The 18143-nt window shown below is 42.1% G+C and overlaps 1 protein-coding gene across 1 annotated transcript in view; it reads right to left on the bottom strand.

Moving 5' to 3' along the window:
* PLPP2 (phospholipid phosphatase 2) overlaps positions 1-17433 on the bottom strand; it is a 53877-nt gene extending 36444 nt beyond the window's left edge. Inside the window, exon 1 of the mRNA XM_087952769.1 lies at positions 17177-17433. Coding sequence (XP_087808895.1) covers positions 17177-17228 — 52 coding nt within the window. The 5' untranslated portion in view covers positions 17229-17433. The remainder of the gene's footprint in view (positions 1-17176) is intronic.
* Between the last annotated feature and the right edge of the window lie 710 nt (positions 17434-18143).

Below are 18143 nucleotides of genomic sequence, written 5' to 3'. Positions count from 1 at the left end.
TTTCCAGTGTCTTTCTTCCCCACTTGGAACTAAACCCAGAAGGAAATGTCTTCCAACATATAGATTAAACCTGGTTTGCTAAATCAACGCTGCCCTGGAGCAATTCACTGGCAATCCAGGAGACAAATTCACTGGCTGGAGCACAGGTCGTCCTTGACTTACAGCAGTTCATTTAGTGACTGTTTGACGTTACAGCGGCACTGATAAAAAGCAGCTTATGATAGTTTTTCACACTTACGACCCCCCCAACATGATCAAAATCGAGACGCTCAGGAATGGACTCGTATTTATGACGGTTGCAGCGTCCTGGGGTGACGTGATCCCCTTTTGTGACCATCCGACAAGCAAAGTCAAAACGGGGAAGTCAGATTCGCTTAGCGACTGTGTTGCTAGTGTAAACAATTGCGGCGATTCACTTAACCGCTGTGGCAAGAAAAGTCATAAAATGGGGGCAAAACTCACATTAATGACTTCCTCGCTTGTAGCAACGGAAATCTTGGGTTCTGCTGTGGTCATAAGTCAAGAACCAGCCGTATTACGTTCCTTTCCTCTTAAGAATCAGGGCATGGAGAAATCTAGAAAGCGAGACAACTTTTACCAACTTCAAAACAAAACAAAAATAACCCCCGAAAAATAAAAATAATAATCAGGTGATTGACAAAGAGGAAAAAAAAAAGGGTTGCTCAATCCAGCTGAAATTTCTCCATTCCAAAGCTGCTCCATCAAGTGTCTACAAGAGCCTCTTCGATGGCATTTTCCGCAGCATATAAACAAACCGCACCCCAGACCCCTGACCAGCCTTGACCCACACTTAAGATGGAGGATTTTCGACTGGAAATTTTCTCTCCAATCCTCAGGTCTGAAAAATCTAGGACCAGTTTTTCCACGGGGAGGATGGGTTACAGGTAGTCCCCAACTCACGACTACAACAGAGCCCAACATCTATGTCGCTGAGTAAGAAATTGGTTGAATTTGCCCCCCTTTTACTTTTCTCGCCAGCTTTATTAAAGTGAATCCCTGCAGTTGTTAAATTAGTCACACGGTCATTAAGCGAATCTGGCTTCCCCATTGGATTTGCTTGTCAGGAGGTCACGAAAGGGGATCGCATGACCCCAGGGACCCTGCAACCATCATAAATGGGAGTCAGTTGTCAAGCATCCGAACGTAAATCATGTTGCTCAACGGTCGTAAGTCCGAAAAATCGACACGAGTCACTTTTTTCAATGCTGTTGCAACTCTGAACAGTCGCTAAATGAATTGTTGTAAGTCGAGGACTCCCTGTAGTTGATACTCCCTGTACTTCCAGTTTCCCAGAGCAGTGGCAAAAAAAATATCCAAATGCAAAAAGCATTAACAGGGAGTCCTCGCTTAGCAATCGTTCGAAGTTACACTGTCGCTGCAAAAATAACTTAAGGACCATTTTTCACACTTACGACGCAGCAATGTGATCACAATTCAGACGCTTGGCAACTGATTCATAGTTATGACAGTCGCAGTGTTCCCGGAGGTCATGCGATCCCCTTTTGCGACCATCTGAACAAGCAAAGTCAGTGGGGAAGGCCGATTCACTTAACAACATCTTACTAACTTAACAACTGCTGTGATTCACTTAACAACAGCGGCAAAAAGGTCATAAAACGGGCTCAATTGCAGTCATAAGTTGAGGACTACTTATACAGATAGTCCTTGACTTACTACCATTCATTTAGCGACCATTTGAAGTTATGACAGCACTGGAAAAATATGACTTAGGACCAGTCCTCATTCTTAACAACTATCACAGCTTCAGTCACGTGTTCAATATTTGGGCCCTTGGCAATTGACTCGTATTAATGACGGTTTACAACCTCCCAGGGTCCCCTTTTGCGACCTTCAGACAAGCAAAGCCAATGAGGGGAAAACCGGATCCGCTTAATGTCCGTGTGATTCACTTAACAACAGCAGGGATTCGCTTAGCAAGAGAAAGGCCGAACGGTTTGTAAAATCAGGCCTCGCTCAACTGCACAATTTCTCTCACTTAGCAAGAGAAACCTGGCCCCAATCGTGGCCGTAAGTGGAGGACTCCCTGTACGGCTGAAGGGATCCAACCTCAGGGCTCTGCCACCCATGTTCCTGAGCCTGTCGCCAAGGCCCAACGGCTCAAAGGTCAGTGGCTTCTGAGTCACCCGAGAGGCTGGATGAGATAATTAAAATGGACGACATTAGCCGCTCAAAATACATTTGCACTGACAGAAAGGATCGTTTTGAAAAGAGCTGGCCGAGAAGAGATCTCTCTGGTGCTACTTCAGGAGAAAAATTTTATTTTATTTTGTGAAAAGAGGGCACTTTTGAGGGGGAGACTTTGGGCCCCAAATTTTCCGTTGCTGAGCAAGACAGTTGCGAAGTGGTTTTTAGCTCCGTTTTACAACCTTTCTTGCCACGGGTTGTTTAAGGGAATGACTGCGGTTCTTAAGCTGGAGATTCAGTTGTTAAGTGAATCCGGTTTTCCACATCGATTTTGCTTTTCAGAAAGTCACAAAAGGGGAATCACATGATCCAGGGACACGTCATAAATATGAAACAATTGCCAAGCCCCCGATATCACTTGAGACTTTCAAGAAGAGATTGGACTCCCATCTGTCCAAAATGGGTATAGGGTTTCCTGCTTGGGCAGGGGGTTGGACTAGATGACTACAAGGTCCCTTCCGATTCTGATTATCTGTTATCTGTTAAATTTTGATCACATGGTTCTGCAAATGGTTGTAAATGGGAAAAACAGCAGTGTAACTTCAAACGGTCACTAAACGAATGGTTGTAAATTGAGGATTACCTAAAGTTGTAGAACAAAGCTAGAGTGCAACCAATAAATCAGAACAGCGCTGGAAGGGGCCTTGGAGGTCTTCTAGTCCAGCCCCCTGCTTAAGCAGGAGACTCTATCCCATTTCAGACAAATGGTTGTGCAGTCTCTTCTTAAAAACCTCCAGTGATGGAGGTACCCACAATGTCTGGTGGCAAGTAGTTCCACTGGTTAATGGTCCTCACTGTTAGTTACTCTCTCCTTAATCCTTAAAGTTGCTCCTCTCCTGGATGAGTTTCCATCCACAATATTCATCCATTAAAAATCAGAATAGCATTTAAGAGATTCAAAAACACAGCAGCCAAACCAACGAAACGGCAAATACTGATGGAGTAGAGGTACTCCTTGACATACAATTCATTTAGTAACCGTTCGAAGTTACAACGGCACTGAAAAAAGTGACTTATCACCGTTTTTCACACTTATGACCGTTGCAGCATCCCCACAGTCACGTGATTTACATTTGGAGGCGTGACAACTGACTCACATTTATGATGCTTGCCTTGTCCCAGAGGGATGTGATTCCCTTTTACGACCTTCTGACACTCAGTGGCTACACACACACAATATTGTTTCTGTCCAAACAAGGTCATTGAGGTGAGGAAGTTGTTGCCCAAATGCCATTACAAAAGTTCATTTAGTGACCGATCAAAGTTACAACGGCACAGATAACACATGATCAGAGTTGGAAAGGACCTTGTAGGTCATCTAGTCCAACCCCCCACCCAAGCGGAAGACCCTACACCATTTCTGACAAATGGCAGTCCCATCTCTTCTTGAAAGTCTCAAGTGATGGTGCTCCCACAACTTCTGAAGGCAACTTCTGTTCCATTGGCACGTAGAAAATGACCGTTTTTCACACTTACAATCGTTGCAGCATCCCCAGAATTCAGCCGCTTGGCAACTGACTCATATTTATGACGGTTGCAGTGTCCTGGGGTCACATGATCCCCTTTTGCGACCTTCTTAGAAGCAAAGTCAAACTGGGAAGTCAGATTCACTTAACAACCGGGTTACTAATTTAAGAACCACAGCGATTCACTTAACGGACGTGGCGAGGAAAGCCGTAAAAGGGGTTCCAAACTTGCTTTACCAATTTCTCACTATGGCAACAGAAATTTCGGCCTCAATTGCGGTTGTAAGTTGAGGACTACCTGTAAAAAAAAAAAAAAAAAATCGCTTGGATTGCCAAGTGGCAGAAGTAGAAAAACCCGCTTGGCGTCCTTTAGCAGGGTCTCTCGGCACAGCCATGGAGAAATTCTGCCAAAAATCTCAAAAGCAGCTGGATGAGAACTGAACGAAAACTTCCTGGAACTGGGATGGGAGCTTCAGTTCCTGGCATCATCCTTTAATCAGCCAAGGGAGAAATAAATGAAGCTTTTTGCCAAAGGCTGCTTAGCTAATCTTGTTCCCTTCTCGTCAACCCTTGTCCCAAAATACAGACGAACCCACTTCCAAATAAAGCATACAAGTTCCAATTCTGGAGCACTCTACCTTAACGGCCCACGCAACCCGAGGTATTTATAAGTATGTATAATGTCTCTTCCTGAGTCAAAAATTTCCTACTCTTAACTTTCCAAAATATATTTAACCCCAAAGTCGTTTTTGCTCCCCCCCACTCCACCCCCAACATATCTCTCTATCCTGCCTCTGGTTAAAAGCAACTTAGAAACTTTGGATGTGCCGTTCCAGAAGTGTGGGAAATGCAAATTTAATTCCAATGATGTGCAGTTCAACACTGGCATTTTTTCCCTCCCCAAAAACATCTGCAGGGTAGAAGTTTTTTGGGAGGCGGGGGAAGTATTGTAACCGAATCCACAATCACCCAGGAAAAAACTAGGCTGAGTTTACAGGACCCAACTCCATCTGAGCAACAAGCACCAACATGCAACTACGCAAAAAAATAAAATTACGGTGAGCGTCTTGTTCACCTATTAATTTCCTTGTTCTCGTGTTAATAGGGCAAAGATTCAGATCTAAAGTCCCGAAGTCTCCGGGAAGCTGAAAACAATACATGCAAAAACACACAAAGTAGAAACAAAAAAATGTGCATTTGCCAAAGCACATATTTTATATATCTGACTCCAGAAGGGCAAAATATTTTTAACGTTTCTTTTACGCAGTCGTCTTTCAAAGGAGGAGAGGAATGCTTTTGAAGAAGGAGATCCAAAGCTAGAAAGATTAGATCCAACGTCCGATTTGTTCGGTGCCAAGTTTTGAATTTTTTCCCCTGTTGAGTTGAGATAACCATGCAGAGGTGACTCATCGACTGGCACCAGAAGGGCGTGGAAATTCATCTTTTATAACTGCCAGGTGAGGCCTGTTTGGCTGTGGCTTTCCTTTCTTTTTAGGACCATAGTCAAACTCAGTTTTCTGAAGAACCGAGTTTTCCACAGAAGATAGGATAAAAGGAGTTGGAAGGGACCTTGGAGGTCTTCTAGTCCAACCCTGTTCTCAGGCGTGAGACCCTACAACATTTCAGACAAAATGGTTGTCCAGTCTCTTTCAGAAAGACTCCGGTGATGGAGCACCCACAACTTCTGAAGTATCTGTTCAGGCAGTCCTGGGTTTACAGCAGTTTGTTTATAGTGGAATATAGAATGGAATATAGAATAGAATGGAACGGAACAGAACAGAATGGAATATAGAATGGAATGGAAAGGAACAGAATGGAACAGAACAGAACACAATGGAACACAACGGAACAGAATGGAATATAGAATGGAATGGAAAGGAACAGAATGGAACAGAACAGAACACAATGGAACACAACAGAACAGAATGGAATATAGAATGGAATAGAAAGGAACAGAATGGAACAGAACAGAACACAATGGAACACAACGGAACAGAATGGAATATAGAATGGAATGGCAAGGAACAGAATGGAACAGAATGGAATGGCAAGGAACACAATGGAACACAACAGAACAGAATGAATATAGAATGGAATGGAAAGGAACAGAATGGAACAGAACAGAACACAATGGAACACAACGGAACAGAATAGAATGGAATATGGAATGGAATGGAATGGAATAGAACATTATTGTCACTTTAATGTACACTTATCAGCATACATTAAAATGAAATAGCCCTAAAAATATTTTAAAATCAGGTTGGTCATGTTATTGACTTGCTTTATGACCATAATGGGAAGGCTCCATTATGGTCATAAGTCGGGTACCATAGCAGTGATCCTTATTTATTTATTTATTTATTTTATCCGAAGTGTGTGTCATTTAGGGAGGGTAATGATAAAAATGGGAACTCTATTTCATCCCTGAATGGTTTGAGACAGGAATAGAACCCCTGACCACCACCCCCATTCTGACATTTACAGGTAGTCTTCGACTTATGACCACAAGGGAGCCCAAAATTTCTGTTGCTAAATAAAACATTTGTTAAGTGTTATTGGCCCCATTTTGCGACTGTCTTGCCACAGTTGTTAAGTGCATCACTGCGGTTAAGTTATTAACACGGTTGTTACGTGAATTCGGCTTCCCCATTGACTTTCTTTGTCAGAAGAAAGTCACAAAAGGGCACGACCCCGTCATAAATATGAACCGGTTTCCAAACACCCGAATTTTGATCACATCACCAAGGGCCGTAAGAGGGAAAAATGGTCATAAATCACTTGGTTTAATGCCATTGTAATTTTGAATGGTCACTAAACAAACTGTTGTAAACCGAGGACTACCTATATTCTACAGGAGAGACCGAATGGTGGCCTCTTGTTAGAGACCAAACAACCAATTCAAAAGAATCAAATCAACATCTCTGCCCAACTAGCTAAGACCCCTGCAATGCCCAGGAGTATTTCTGCTGGCGGGGGGTCAAAAAAGTCAAGATGGCGGCTTCAACCACATAATCTTAGGCCTGCTGCTTTGCACAGGCACAAATAAAGGCAATTGGGATTCCATCACATAGTGGCAACCAACATTTTGACTTTTTTGAGGCCTCTGAGGACAACATTGGGGGTCCTGACACAATTCCTGCAAATATAGATACTAACTAGAGCAATGCTTTTCTACCTCAGCAACTTTGTGTGGACTTCAACTCCCAGAATTCACCAGCCAATTTTTTCCTCCCTCTCTCCCTCCATCCCTTTTTTTCCTTCTTTCCTTCCTCCTGCCTGCCTGCCTGCCTCCCTCTGCCTTTTCCTTCCTCCCTTGTCCTTCCTTCCCACCCTCCCTCCTTCTTCCCTCCCTCTCCCTCCCTTTTCCCCTCCCTTCCCTCCCTTTTTCCTTCTGTCCTCCCTCCCTCCTCCTCCTTTCTTCCCTCTCTCTCACCTTTTCCTTCCTTCCCTTTCTTTTTCCTTCCCCTTCCCTCCTTCCTTCTTCCCCCTCCCTTTTTCATCCCTCCCTCCCTCCTCCCTCCCTCCCTATTAGCTTTTAATCGTCATTCATGCAAAATGCAAAATCCCATGAGCCCTATCTTAGCACACAGCATGTGTCTGTCTCATTCTATCAGATCATCGCCCTCCAAATATGTTCCCCATATTTGCCTGGGCTGCCCAGTTTTCATCCTACAGAACAAACAGATGTTGAACCTTCATACCAATGCATAACTGGACATCTGGAACTCAATGCCACAAGTATTGAAGGCGGGGGGGGGGGACCAAAATGCTCAAGAAAAGGAATTTAAATCTCTGGATGAATGAAACTGTCACCTTAGGTCAACAGAACCGCATTTAACAAGATGCTGGCCTTCCCACTCACATATTGATTATTGAACTCAAAAAACGTCTAGACAATGGAGAGAAGGACCTGTACATTGACTACCATGCTGACTGTATCAAAAGTAAGTCACACAACCCGCAACTCAGCTTTAACCTTCAACCACAACCCTACCTCAACCAATCCACCATCACCCAAGACTAGGCACGCACGCCCCTAACTATCTCAATTCCAACTACTGATGGCCTTAAATGCAAGCTACTCAATGCAAGAAGCCTTGCGAATAAAATACCTGAATTTCTCCTCTTACTAAATATGGCTAAATTCGACGTCATATTTGTCTGTGAAACATGGCTCAACGCATCTCTCCCGACTCCATTACCACAGTAAGAGACTATCAAGTTTACCGATCAGATCGTGAAATTCGTAGAGGACGTGGTGTTGCTATCTTCTATAAAAAGTCCTTACATCTAAAAAACATCCAAGTTACCCAGGAGCTTGCTCTTCCTGTGAACTATCCTTAAATATCACATTTCGATTCTTACTATGTTAGAGAGCACCTGATTATGACATCAAACATGTAAACAAGCTAAATTCACTACTAATTGGGCAACATCCTGCCCACACACTTTTATCTTTCTTGGTGACTTCAATCTACCTCATATTGACTGGACCCTAAATGAATGTACAACTGAACCCATACACGCAACCTTCTACAATGCTGTTACAAATCTGGGACTGGATCAACTAGTAACCAACAACACTAGACTAAACAACTGCCTCGATCTCATATTCTGCAATAGTTTGAATTTAATTTACGGAATACAAACTAAACAACCCTTTTCCAGCAGTGACCACAATATGATTTTGTCTTAACATACGCCCACGCAAAAATCATCACAATGACAAAATCCCCAATGAAACTTCAAAAAAGGCAACTATGATCTTATAGACAACGATCTCTCATCCCTTGATTGGCAATCTCTATTCACTGGATGCAATACTGTTGAAGACCATTACAACATATTCTTACTGGAAATCAAAAGAGCCATCAAACTATATGTACCAATAACAACTCCCAAAACCAGGAAAAACAGATTACCCGTAACCATAAGGAAGCTTCAATCCAAAAAGAGATCACTTTGGCAAAAAAACAAATCTGGTCACGTTGCCAACTTCAAAAGCCATTACAAAAATCTATGCCACCAGATTAAAACTGAATGCACTAATTATCACATTAAACAAGAGGAAAACCTTCTACACACAAATTCCACCCATGCTTTCTACAATTTTGTAAACAACAAACTAAAAGACTCAAGGTCTATCCCACCCCTGAAAGGACCTAATGGCAAAGACTGCAACAACGACACCATCAAAGCCAACCTCTTTAACACATTCTTTGGCTCAGTATTTGTAAACAGCAATGGATCAAGCCCAGTACTTCCTAGTCGAACCACAGACAACTACAATGATCTAATACATATTGATTTTACAGAAGACAATGTTGAAAAAGCACTACGCAATCTAAAACCATCCTTATCTATTGGACCGGATGGAATATGTGCCTACTTCTTTAAAAAGCTATCCACTGCCATAGCCAAACCTCTAAGCATAATCTTTGAAAAATCTTTCAGGACCAGCTCCTTGCCTAACCTATGGTCACAAACCACGGTCATCCCCATCTTCAAAGAGGGAGACCCCAGCCTAGTTGAAAATTACAGACCAATCTCCTTATGTTGCGTCACCTGTAAAGTCATGGAATCAATTATTAACCAATCCATTATCCTCCACTTAGGGACAAGCAACCTACTAATAAATAATTTGGTTTCAGGAAAAAAATATCCTGTAATCTGCAACTCTTACACTGCAAAAACATATGGACTACACAACTCGACCAGGGCAAAGCAATAGACGCAATCTACATAGACTTCTGTAAAGCCTTTGATTCAGTGGTACACGACAAACTACTCCTAAAACTAAAATCTTATGGTATCTCTGGACAACTGCATAACTGGATAGAAGCATTCCTGTCAAACAGACAACAAATCGTCAAAATTGGGAGGCGTCCTATCAAATTCTGTACCTGTCAATAGTGGTGTCCCCCAAGGCAGTGTTCTAGGACCAACTCTCTTCATACTCTACATAAATGACCTCTGTGATCATATTAAGAGCAACTGCGTTCTCTTCGCTGACGATGTAAAGCTATTCAACACCAGAGACAATACTGCTACCCTTCAAAAAGACCTTGACTTTGTATCAGAATGGTCAAACAAATGGCAGCTTCAAATCTCAACAAATAAATGCTCTGTCTTACATATTGGCAAAAAAAAATAAAATCAGAAAATAAAATACAAGCTGAATAGTCAAGACCTTGTTGATGATCCAAGCTCTGTAAAGGACCTTGGAGTATTCATCTCTAATGATCTAAGTGCTAGAGTCCACTGTAACTACATAGCCAAAAAGGCATTAAGAGTTGTTAACCTAATCCTACGTAGCTTCTTCTCTGGTAATATCACACTACTAACTAGAGCATACAAAACATTTGCTAGACCGAAACTTCCGGTTTGTCGGCTTGCGCGGCAGGGATTTGCGGTTGCGCGATCCCTGCCGCGCTAGCCGCTTCTGGGGCTCCGACCCAGGCGGAGTGCGAGCTAGGCTGCCCTGCAGGGGCAGCTGAAGGTAGGGGATCCGGAGAGGGGTTTGGGGTGTTGCAGACCCCCTCCCGGCCGGTAGAACCCCCTTTTCCCAGGACGGTGCAGCGGCGGTCCGTAATGGCCGCCACAAAGAAGCTGGCAGCCGGGTAAGAATGCGCAGGAGGAAGTGGAGAAAGTGCTTGAGAGGAGAAAGTTTTCTTGGCTCCTAGGACTCTAAGACATATTTAATAAAATTCCTGAAAAGTATGACTTTCTGAATAATACCTGCCAGAAGAGGAAAAAAGCGGCTGTTTGATGGTGCTGAAAGGATAGCTTTCCCTCTTTTCCTACGGAATAAATAACTGGATATTAAGAAACCTATTTTTTTAGGTGAAAATTGGTTTTAAGCAATGAGTGGGAAAAAGAGGATTAAAAGAAAATATTTGTATGCTAAGACTTTGTTGGAGCAGATGCCTTAAGGATTTGAAGACTAGAAGATATTGCAATAAGATTTTAAACAGATTTGGACTTTCTTTCTCTTTGATTGATATTACCCCAGAAGGAGAAAGTGAGAACTCTGCCTTGGTTTGGACTGACTGATAACTTTGGGACTGTTTTATTTTTTTTATTTTCTTTTGAATATTCTGGTTGTTGTAAGAAGAAAGAAGGGGAAAAGAAAAGAAAAGATTTATAATGGCTCTTTCTGTTGAGGAACTAAGAAAAGAATATGAACAAGCAAAAAAAAAATGGTAAAGATGGTGTGGAAGAAGCTTTCCTTTTTTTAGAAATGGCGCTTACTAACTATCAACAAACATTACAACAGATGAAGACAGCAGAGGAACAAGAAAGAAAGGAAGGAGCCATTTTAATGAATCTCAGAATTTGATCAAGAAAGAAGGAAGAGAGAAAAGAAGAAAACTAAAGGACTTAAGATCTAAAAAACATTTAAGAAAGGGAAAAATAAGGTGCAAAACCAATATGATGATAGTAAACAAAAGGGAAAAGGAATACGACAGAGAAGGGAAGCGGTAAGGCAGAGGTTAGAAGAAGGGGGTAGAAAGGTTTGTTGGGAGAAGAAAGAAAGGGAAAAGGTGGAGAAAAGCTACAATGTTTTGAAATTAAATGGAAAAAAGAAATTTTTATGGATAATGGATAAAGTATAATTTTTAAAAAAAAAGATTTTGCAAGGTACATAAGATGAGATGGTAGTATTGTAATGGTTTAAGAGTTGATAAGAGATTAAAATGTTAAAATGTTTAAAAATGATTGGCTTTAAAATTTAATAATAGGGAGGTTTAGAATACTGTTTTAATTAAAGAGTTTAATAAGATTATGGTATCGATGTTATTATAAAATTTTTATTATAGTATCTTTTTTAATATTTGGATTTATTGTCTAATTATGTACTTAATTATTTTGGATGTATTAGTTAGATAGAATGTACCAAGCAAAATCGGATTGGGTATTGGATATTATTTTAAAGATTAATTTGACTAACTTAGGGGGAGATAGAAAGGCATCATACTCTGATTAATGATTTCAGGAGAAACTTATTTTCTTCTTTTTTATAAGGAATGAGACAAAGGGATGATAAAAAATGGACAAAAGATACAAATATAATGATTCAAACTAAGATGATTAATTAAGATAGAATTAAGAAGGGTGAAATATGTGGAGAAGTTAATATAGAAGGCTTAGAATGGTAAATAAAATAAGTAATGATATGTAAAATGAGCATGAATATAATTGAAGTCCATGAAGAGAGAGACACCTGGGTCCAAGTTACTTTCCAAAAAGATTTTTTTATGTTTTGTGTGTTGTGTGTATATGTTTTTTGGGGGGAGAATTAGTAAAAACTTGTAGAAATATAGAATGAGAATAATGGTAACTAAGTCAGAAAGAAATAGATGAAATAATAATAATAATATTGAATAAGAGTAAAGAGAAGTAAAGAGAAATTGAATAAGAGGTTTTGGTATGTTATATGGAAATGATTTAAAACAGAATCATAATTTATCTGACTTGTTAAATTTACAATGAAAAAAGGTTTAAACATGTAATGAATAATGATAATTTGTGTGTTTTAAAAATTAATAAAACTTGTTTAAAAAAAAAAAAAACATTTGCTAGACCAATACTCGAATACAGCTCATCAGTCTGGAACCCACATTACGTATCTGATATTAGCATAGTTAAGAAAGTCCAGAAATATTTCCACAAGAAGAGTTCTCCACTCCTCTACTCGTTGTAGAATACCTTATGCCACCAGACTTGAAATTCTAGACCTAGAAAACCTTGAATTACGCTGTCTACGGTCTGATCTTAGTATGGTATATAAAATCATACATTGCAATGTCCTACCTGTCAATGAATACTTCAGCTTCAACCATAACAACACAAGAGCACACAATAGATACAAACTCAAGGCTAACCGCACCAAACTTGATTGCAGGAAACACGACTTCAGCAATAGAGTGGTCAATGTCTGGAATACTCTACCTGACTCTGTGGTTTCTTCCCCAAACCCCAAAAACTTTAACCTTAGACCGTCTACTATTGACCTCACCCCTTTCCTAAGTGGTCTGTAGGGGGTGTGCATAAGCGCACCAACGTGCCTACCGTCCCTGTCCTATTGTTTCTTTTATTTTTCTTATATGTATCCATTTCATGTATTCATAACTATGTATATACTTATACCTATTATCTTGTAAGCAATTGACAAATCAAATAAATAAATAAATAAATAGAATCAAACACCCCTTCCCCATTTATATCGGGGGCATTTATACCAGCACTAGCTGCATTCACATCTCAATTCAGGCCAGTCTGTTTAGAAACTGTCACAGCAAAACATTTCAAATTAAGAAGAAATGGGAGCTAGCATTCTGAACTAAATACATGCTTTAAGGATTTTGCTGAGTTTGGAGTACAGGACAAACACCCACTGAAAATGATGCACACCAAATCCACAACCACAAAGCTACATTTTGAAAAGTCTGGGTGTGCACCCCAAAACAATCCAGTTTTAAAACTCCACCCACATCTGACACAACATCCCTCTTGTTCTGGCTAAAAGGGTCCATCACACAAGATAATCCTAAAACAGTGCTTCTCAAATCTTGGTCAATTAGTCCAAATTGGGTACAGGGAGTCCTTGGCTTATAATCATTAATATTAATCTTATAATCCTTTAATGACCATTTGCAAGTTATAGCAGCGCTGAAAAAAGTGACTTATGCCCGTTTTTCACACTAATTGCTGGTCATATAATTAAAATTTAGATGCTTAGCAACTGGCATGTACTTATGACAGTTGCACTGTCCCCGAATCATGTGATCACCATTTGTGACCTTTCCCAGCCAGTTTCCAACAAGTAAAGTCAATGAGGGAAGCCAGATTCACTTAACTGTGTGACTCACTTAACGATTCCAGTGATTCCCTTAACAACTGTGGCAAAAAAGTCATAAAATGAGGCACAATTCACTTAACAATTGTCTGTTAAGTTGCCAATTTGTTAAGTTGGTGTTTTGTTGCTAATTGTCAACAATTAGCAACAAAAATGTGGGGCTCATTTGTGGTCATAAACTGAGGACCACCTGTAAAAGTAGGTTTTGTTTGCGTAACAACACACAAGCCCACAAACCCATCACAACGGGGACCCTAAAACTGACTGTAAGTTTGCCATGTATGCTATATTCGAAAATCTCCCAATTTTGTCCTGTAAAACAAAAATAAATGAAATGACCAATGCTAATTCTCATTCAGTGAGATTTGTTTTTATAATACGGTATAGGTAATCCTCGATTAACAACCACAATTGAGTCCAAAGTTTCTGTTGTTAAGACAGTCGTTAAGTGAATTGTGCCCCATTTTACAACCTTTCCTGCCACAATTAAGTGAATCACTGCAGCTGTTAGTAACGTTGTTAAGTGAATCTGGCTTTCCTATTGACTTTGCTTGTCAGAAGGCCGTTAAAAGGGGATCATATGACCCTGGGACACTGCAACCGTCATAAATATGAATCCGTTGCCAAGCGTCTGAATTTTGATCACGTGACTGCAGAGATGGTTGTAAGTGTGAAAAGGGGTTGTAAGTCACTTTTTTCAATGCCGTTATAACTTCAAACAGTAAGAAACCCGGTACACTGTTTCACATGTGGCGGACCTGTCCAAAAGCGAAGGAACTCTGGAATAAGATAAAGGTCTGATTACAGGAAATAACAAATTTAAAGATAGTACCCAAACCTGAAATCTTTTTTACTAGGGATAACTAAAGGTGAATATATAAAAGAGATAGAATGTTTAATGATACATATATTAACAGTGGCTAGGATATTATATGCTCAAAATTGGAAATTAGATAGTACCCCCACAGATGACATGATTATAAAAAAAGTAATGGATTGCACAGAAATGAACAAATTCACAATGGAGAGGGAAGAAAAAGAATATTATACTGCCTGGGAAAAGTGGTATGTCTGGTTAGACAACAGAAAGAAAACAGAATGCAAAAGTAAAAGTGTTAAAGTATAATTGTAAATAGTGTGTGTGTGTATATGTATGTATGTATAGCAGAATGGAATAACTGATATCACAAACAACTGCAAAAAATGTATATAGAATTTGTTTTTAAAGGTGAAAATTTAATAAAATTTAATTTAAAAAAATAACTTCAGTCACTAAATGTAAATGTTGTAACTTGAGGATGACCTCAAGTTATGACCATTCGTATAGTAACTGTCCCAAATTAAAACATGGCTGAAGCAAGGGATTTATGACCAATCCTTAAAGCTTGATACATGTGTTTTGATCATGAAGGGAAAAAAAATTGGGGACTTTTAAAGACTGAAGCAATAGCTCTCCTCATGTGACCAAGCCCTATAGCTGGTCCAACAGTGGTTTATAAACAATGCACATTTGGCAAGGGTTCGTGGAACAAGCCAAAATCCAAATAATGCTGCTTGGATGTTGAAATGTTGCAATATGGGGTTCAGATCACACATAACATTTCAATTAGCCAACTTAAGTCTAGAAACGCAGGCAGTCTTTATTTTTGGGGGGGGTTGCAAATGCAGAAAAGCCGACTTTCTCACTAAACCATGATTCAATCAATGAGGATTAAGTTTGTTGGACTGCAAAGCTGTGCTGGCTATTTCTTGAAAGAATGTCCATCGGGAAAGCTATCAAAATGGTGTCTTTTTTTTTCAACCTTAGGTATTTTATGAGGTATGGACTTCAACTCCCAGAATTCCCCAGCCAGCCATGGCTGGCTGAGGAATTCTGGGAATTGAAGTCCACCCATCCTAAAGTTCCTAAGATTGATAAATGCTACCACAAAACTTTTTTCCCAGAACTTTTCCCTAAAATTTTTCCACAGTTATAAATGCCCAGAGTTCAGATCCTTCCCTCTGCCTGGCTGAGCATTCACACAACCTGCACGCAATCCTCTCCCCACACAAGACAACAACAGCCAAGCTGGTTCTTCTTCACCTAAGGCTTCTGCATTGTCCCACAAACCAGCCCTTAAGTTCATTCCAGGACTTAGGCAAAGTCAGAAAAGGGGTTTTATTCGGGGAAAGCAGATTCAGCGTGTCCTGTGAATGCAGCCCTTGCTGGGGAGGGGAGTGGGAAAAGGGGTTTTTATTTTGTTAGAAAGTGGGGAGACATGAAGCAGCCTTCAAACCAGAAGAGCAGGGATGCTGGGTTTGTTTGCCCCAATGCAAGGGGGAGCGTTTCCCCCACTCCACACACACACACACACACACACACACCCAGCTGGTATCAATAAAAAGAGGCGGCAGCAATATAAGAAATGACGAATAAGGCTCCACACCAAATTGGTAAAGTATGAATTTCTCAGAAACTTTTCCTTCCCCAGGAATGCAAACCAGGACCAAAGAGAGGTGGGGAGGAACACATTTACCAGGAAGAAAACCCCAGGAAAAAAGTCCTGGGAAGGAAGGAAGGAAGGAAGGAGGAAGGAAGGAAGGAAGGAAGGGGAAGGAAGAGAGGAAGGAAAGTCCTGGGAAGGAAGGAGGAAGGAAGGAAGGAAGGAAGGAAGGAAGGAGGAGGGAGGAGGAGGAGGGAGGAAGGAAGAGAAGGAAGGAAGGAAGGAAGGAAGAGAAGGGAGGAAGGAAGGAAGGAAGGAAGGAAGGAAGGAAGGAAGGAAGGAAGGAAGGAAGGAAGGAAGGAAGGAAGGAGGGAGGGAGGGAGGGAGGAAGGGAGGAAGAGAAGGGAGGAAGGAAGAGAAGGAAGGAAGAGAAGGAAGGAAGGAAGGGAGGAAGGAAGGAAGGAAGGAAGGAAGGAAGGAAGGAAGGAGGAGGAGGGAGGGAGGAAGGAAGAGAAGGAAGGAAGAGAAGGGAGGAAGGAAGGAAGGAAGGAGGAAGGAAGGAAGGAAGGAAGGCAGGGAGGGAGAGGAGGAAGGAAGAGAAGGAAGGAAGAGAAGGGAGGAAAGGAAGGAAAGGAAGGGAGGGAGGAAGGAAGGAAGGAAGGAAGGGAAGGAAGAGAAGGCAGGCAGGGAGGGAGAGGGGAAGGAAGGAAGGGAGGAAGGGAGGAAGGGAGGGAAGGAGGAAGGAAGGGAAAGAAGAGAAGGAAGGGAGAGAAGGAAGGAAGGAAGGAAGGAAGGGGGCTTAGAACAACTTTAAGGGGAGCAGAAGAAGAGAGTAAAACTTTTCCCACCCCTACATTTTTTTAAAAAAAGGCAAAGACAAAAGCAGGAGAAATGATTGCTAAAGGGACTCAGATCAGTCAGTCAGGCCATCAATCAATCAGCCCGTCAATCTATCAATCAGACAGACAGACAATCAATCAATCCATCGAACGGCCCGTCTTTCAGAGGAGAGACGCAAAGCCGAAAAGGGGAGGGGGCTCTGGAGCCTGGACCCCACTTTCCCCCCGTGGATCAAGGCATTCAGGGAGGGTCCCAACTCGGAGCCAGGCTGGGGTTGGGGGGCGTGAGAAAGAGGGGCTCTCCTCTCTGGTCCCGCGTGGAAGGAGGGAGGGAGGGAGGGAAGGGGGGGGTCTCCTTACCGACCACCAGGCACAGCACATCCAGCGCCACGAACAACTTGGTGCGCTCCATCGCGCTGCGCCCGCCGCTTCTGCGATCCACAGGCTCACATCGCGCAAGCAGCCCGGCGAAAGACGAGCCCCAGCGCCGCCGCCGCCGCCGCTGCAGCTTTGGAAGGGAGGAAGCCGAGAGGCGGAGCCGGCCCGGTGGGTGAGATCGGCCGGGGCGGGTGGGGGGGGTGGGGGGAAGCACCGCCCTCGCCTCGCTTCTCGCCTTCGGGGTGAGGCGAAGGGCCGGGCTTAAGTCGCTCCAGCGGGGCGTGCTCGGAGCATGTGCAGAGTGCCTCGCTCTTGCGACCCGCAGTTTGGGCTCAGCCGACACAGCCCCCCCCACCTCACCTGTTGGAAAGGAGCCGTGGGCGGAAGGCCCTCGAGGAACTCGGATTCCTGAGCACGTCAAGAGTGACGTGGATTTCAGGGAGGAAGGACAGGATGGGATAGGATAGGATAATTGGAAGGGACCTTGGAGGTCTTCTAGTCCAACCCGGTGCTTAGGGCAGGAAACCCTACACCACATCAGACAAATCGTTATCCAATCTCTTCTTTAAAACTGGATAAAAACCAGTATTAAGCAGTTTCTTTTCCCCAAGCTAACAGAATAATTGAGTTGGAAGGGACCTTGGAGGTCTTCTAGTCCAACCCTTTGTTTAGGCAGGAAACCCCCATGTACCATTTCAGACAATCTCTTCTTAAAAACTTCCAGTGTTGGAGCATCCACAATTTCTGGAGGCAAGCCGTTCCACTGGTTAATTGTTCTAACTGCCAAGAAATTCCTCCTTAATTTTCCAGGTTGCTTCTCTCCTTGGTCAGTTTCCACCGGTTGCTTCTTGTCCTGCCTTCTGGTGCTTTGGAGAAAAGCTTGACCCCTTCTCTTCTTTGTGGCAACCCCTTAGATCAAGGGTGTTCAAACTTGGCAAGTTTAAGACCT

The sequence above is a fragment of the Notechis scutatus genome, chromosome 1, assembly GCF_049901735.1.
Source record: "Notechis scutatus isolate UNSWTSFEM ecotype Mainland chromosome 1, rNotScu1.2, whole genome shotgun sequence".
Classification (NCBI taxonomy): domain Eukaryota; kingdom Metazoa; phylum Chordata; class Lepidosauria; order Squamata; family Elapidae; genus Notechis; species Notechis scutatus.
The sequence above is the reverse complement of the archived record's forward strand: the minus strand, read 5'-3'. Positions and strand labels throughout refer to the sequence as shown.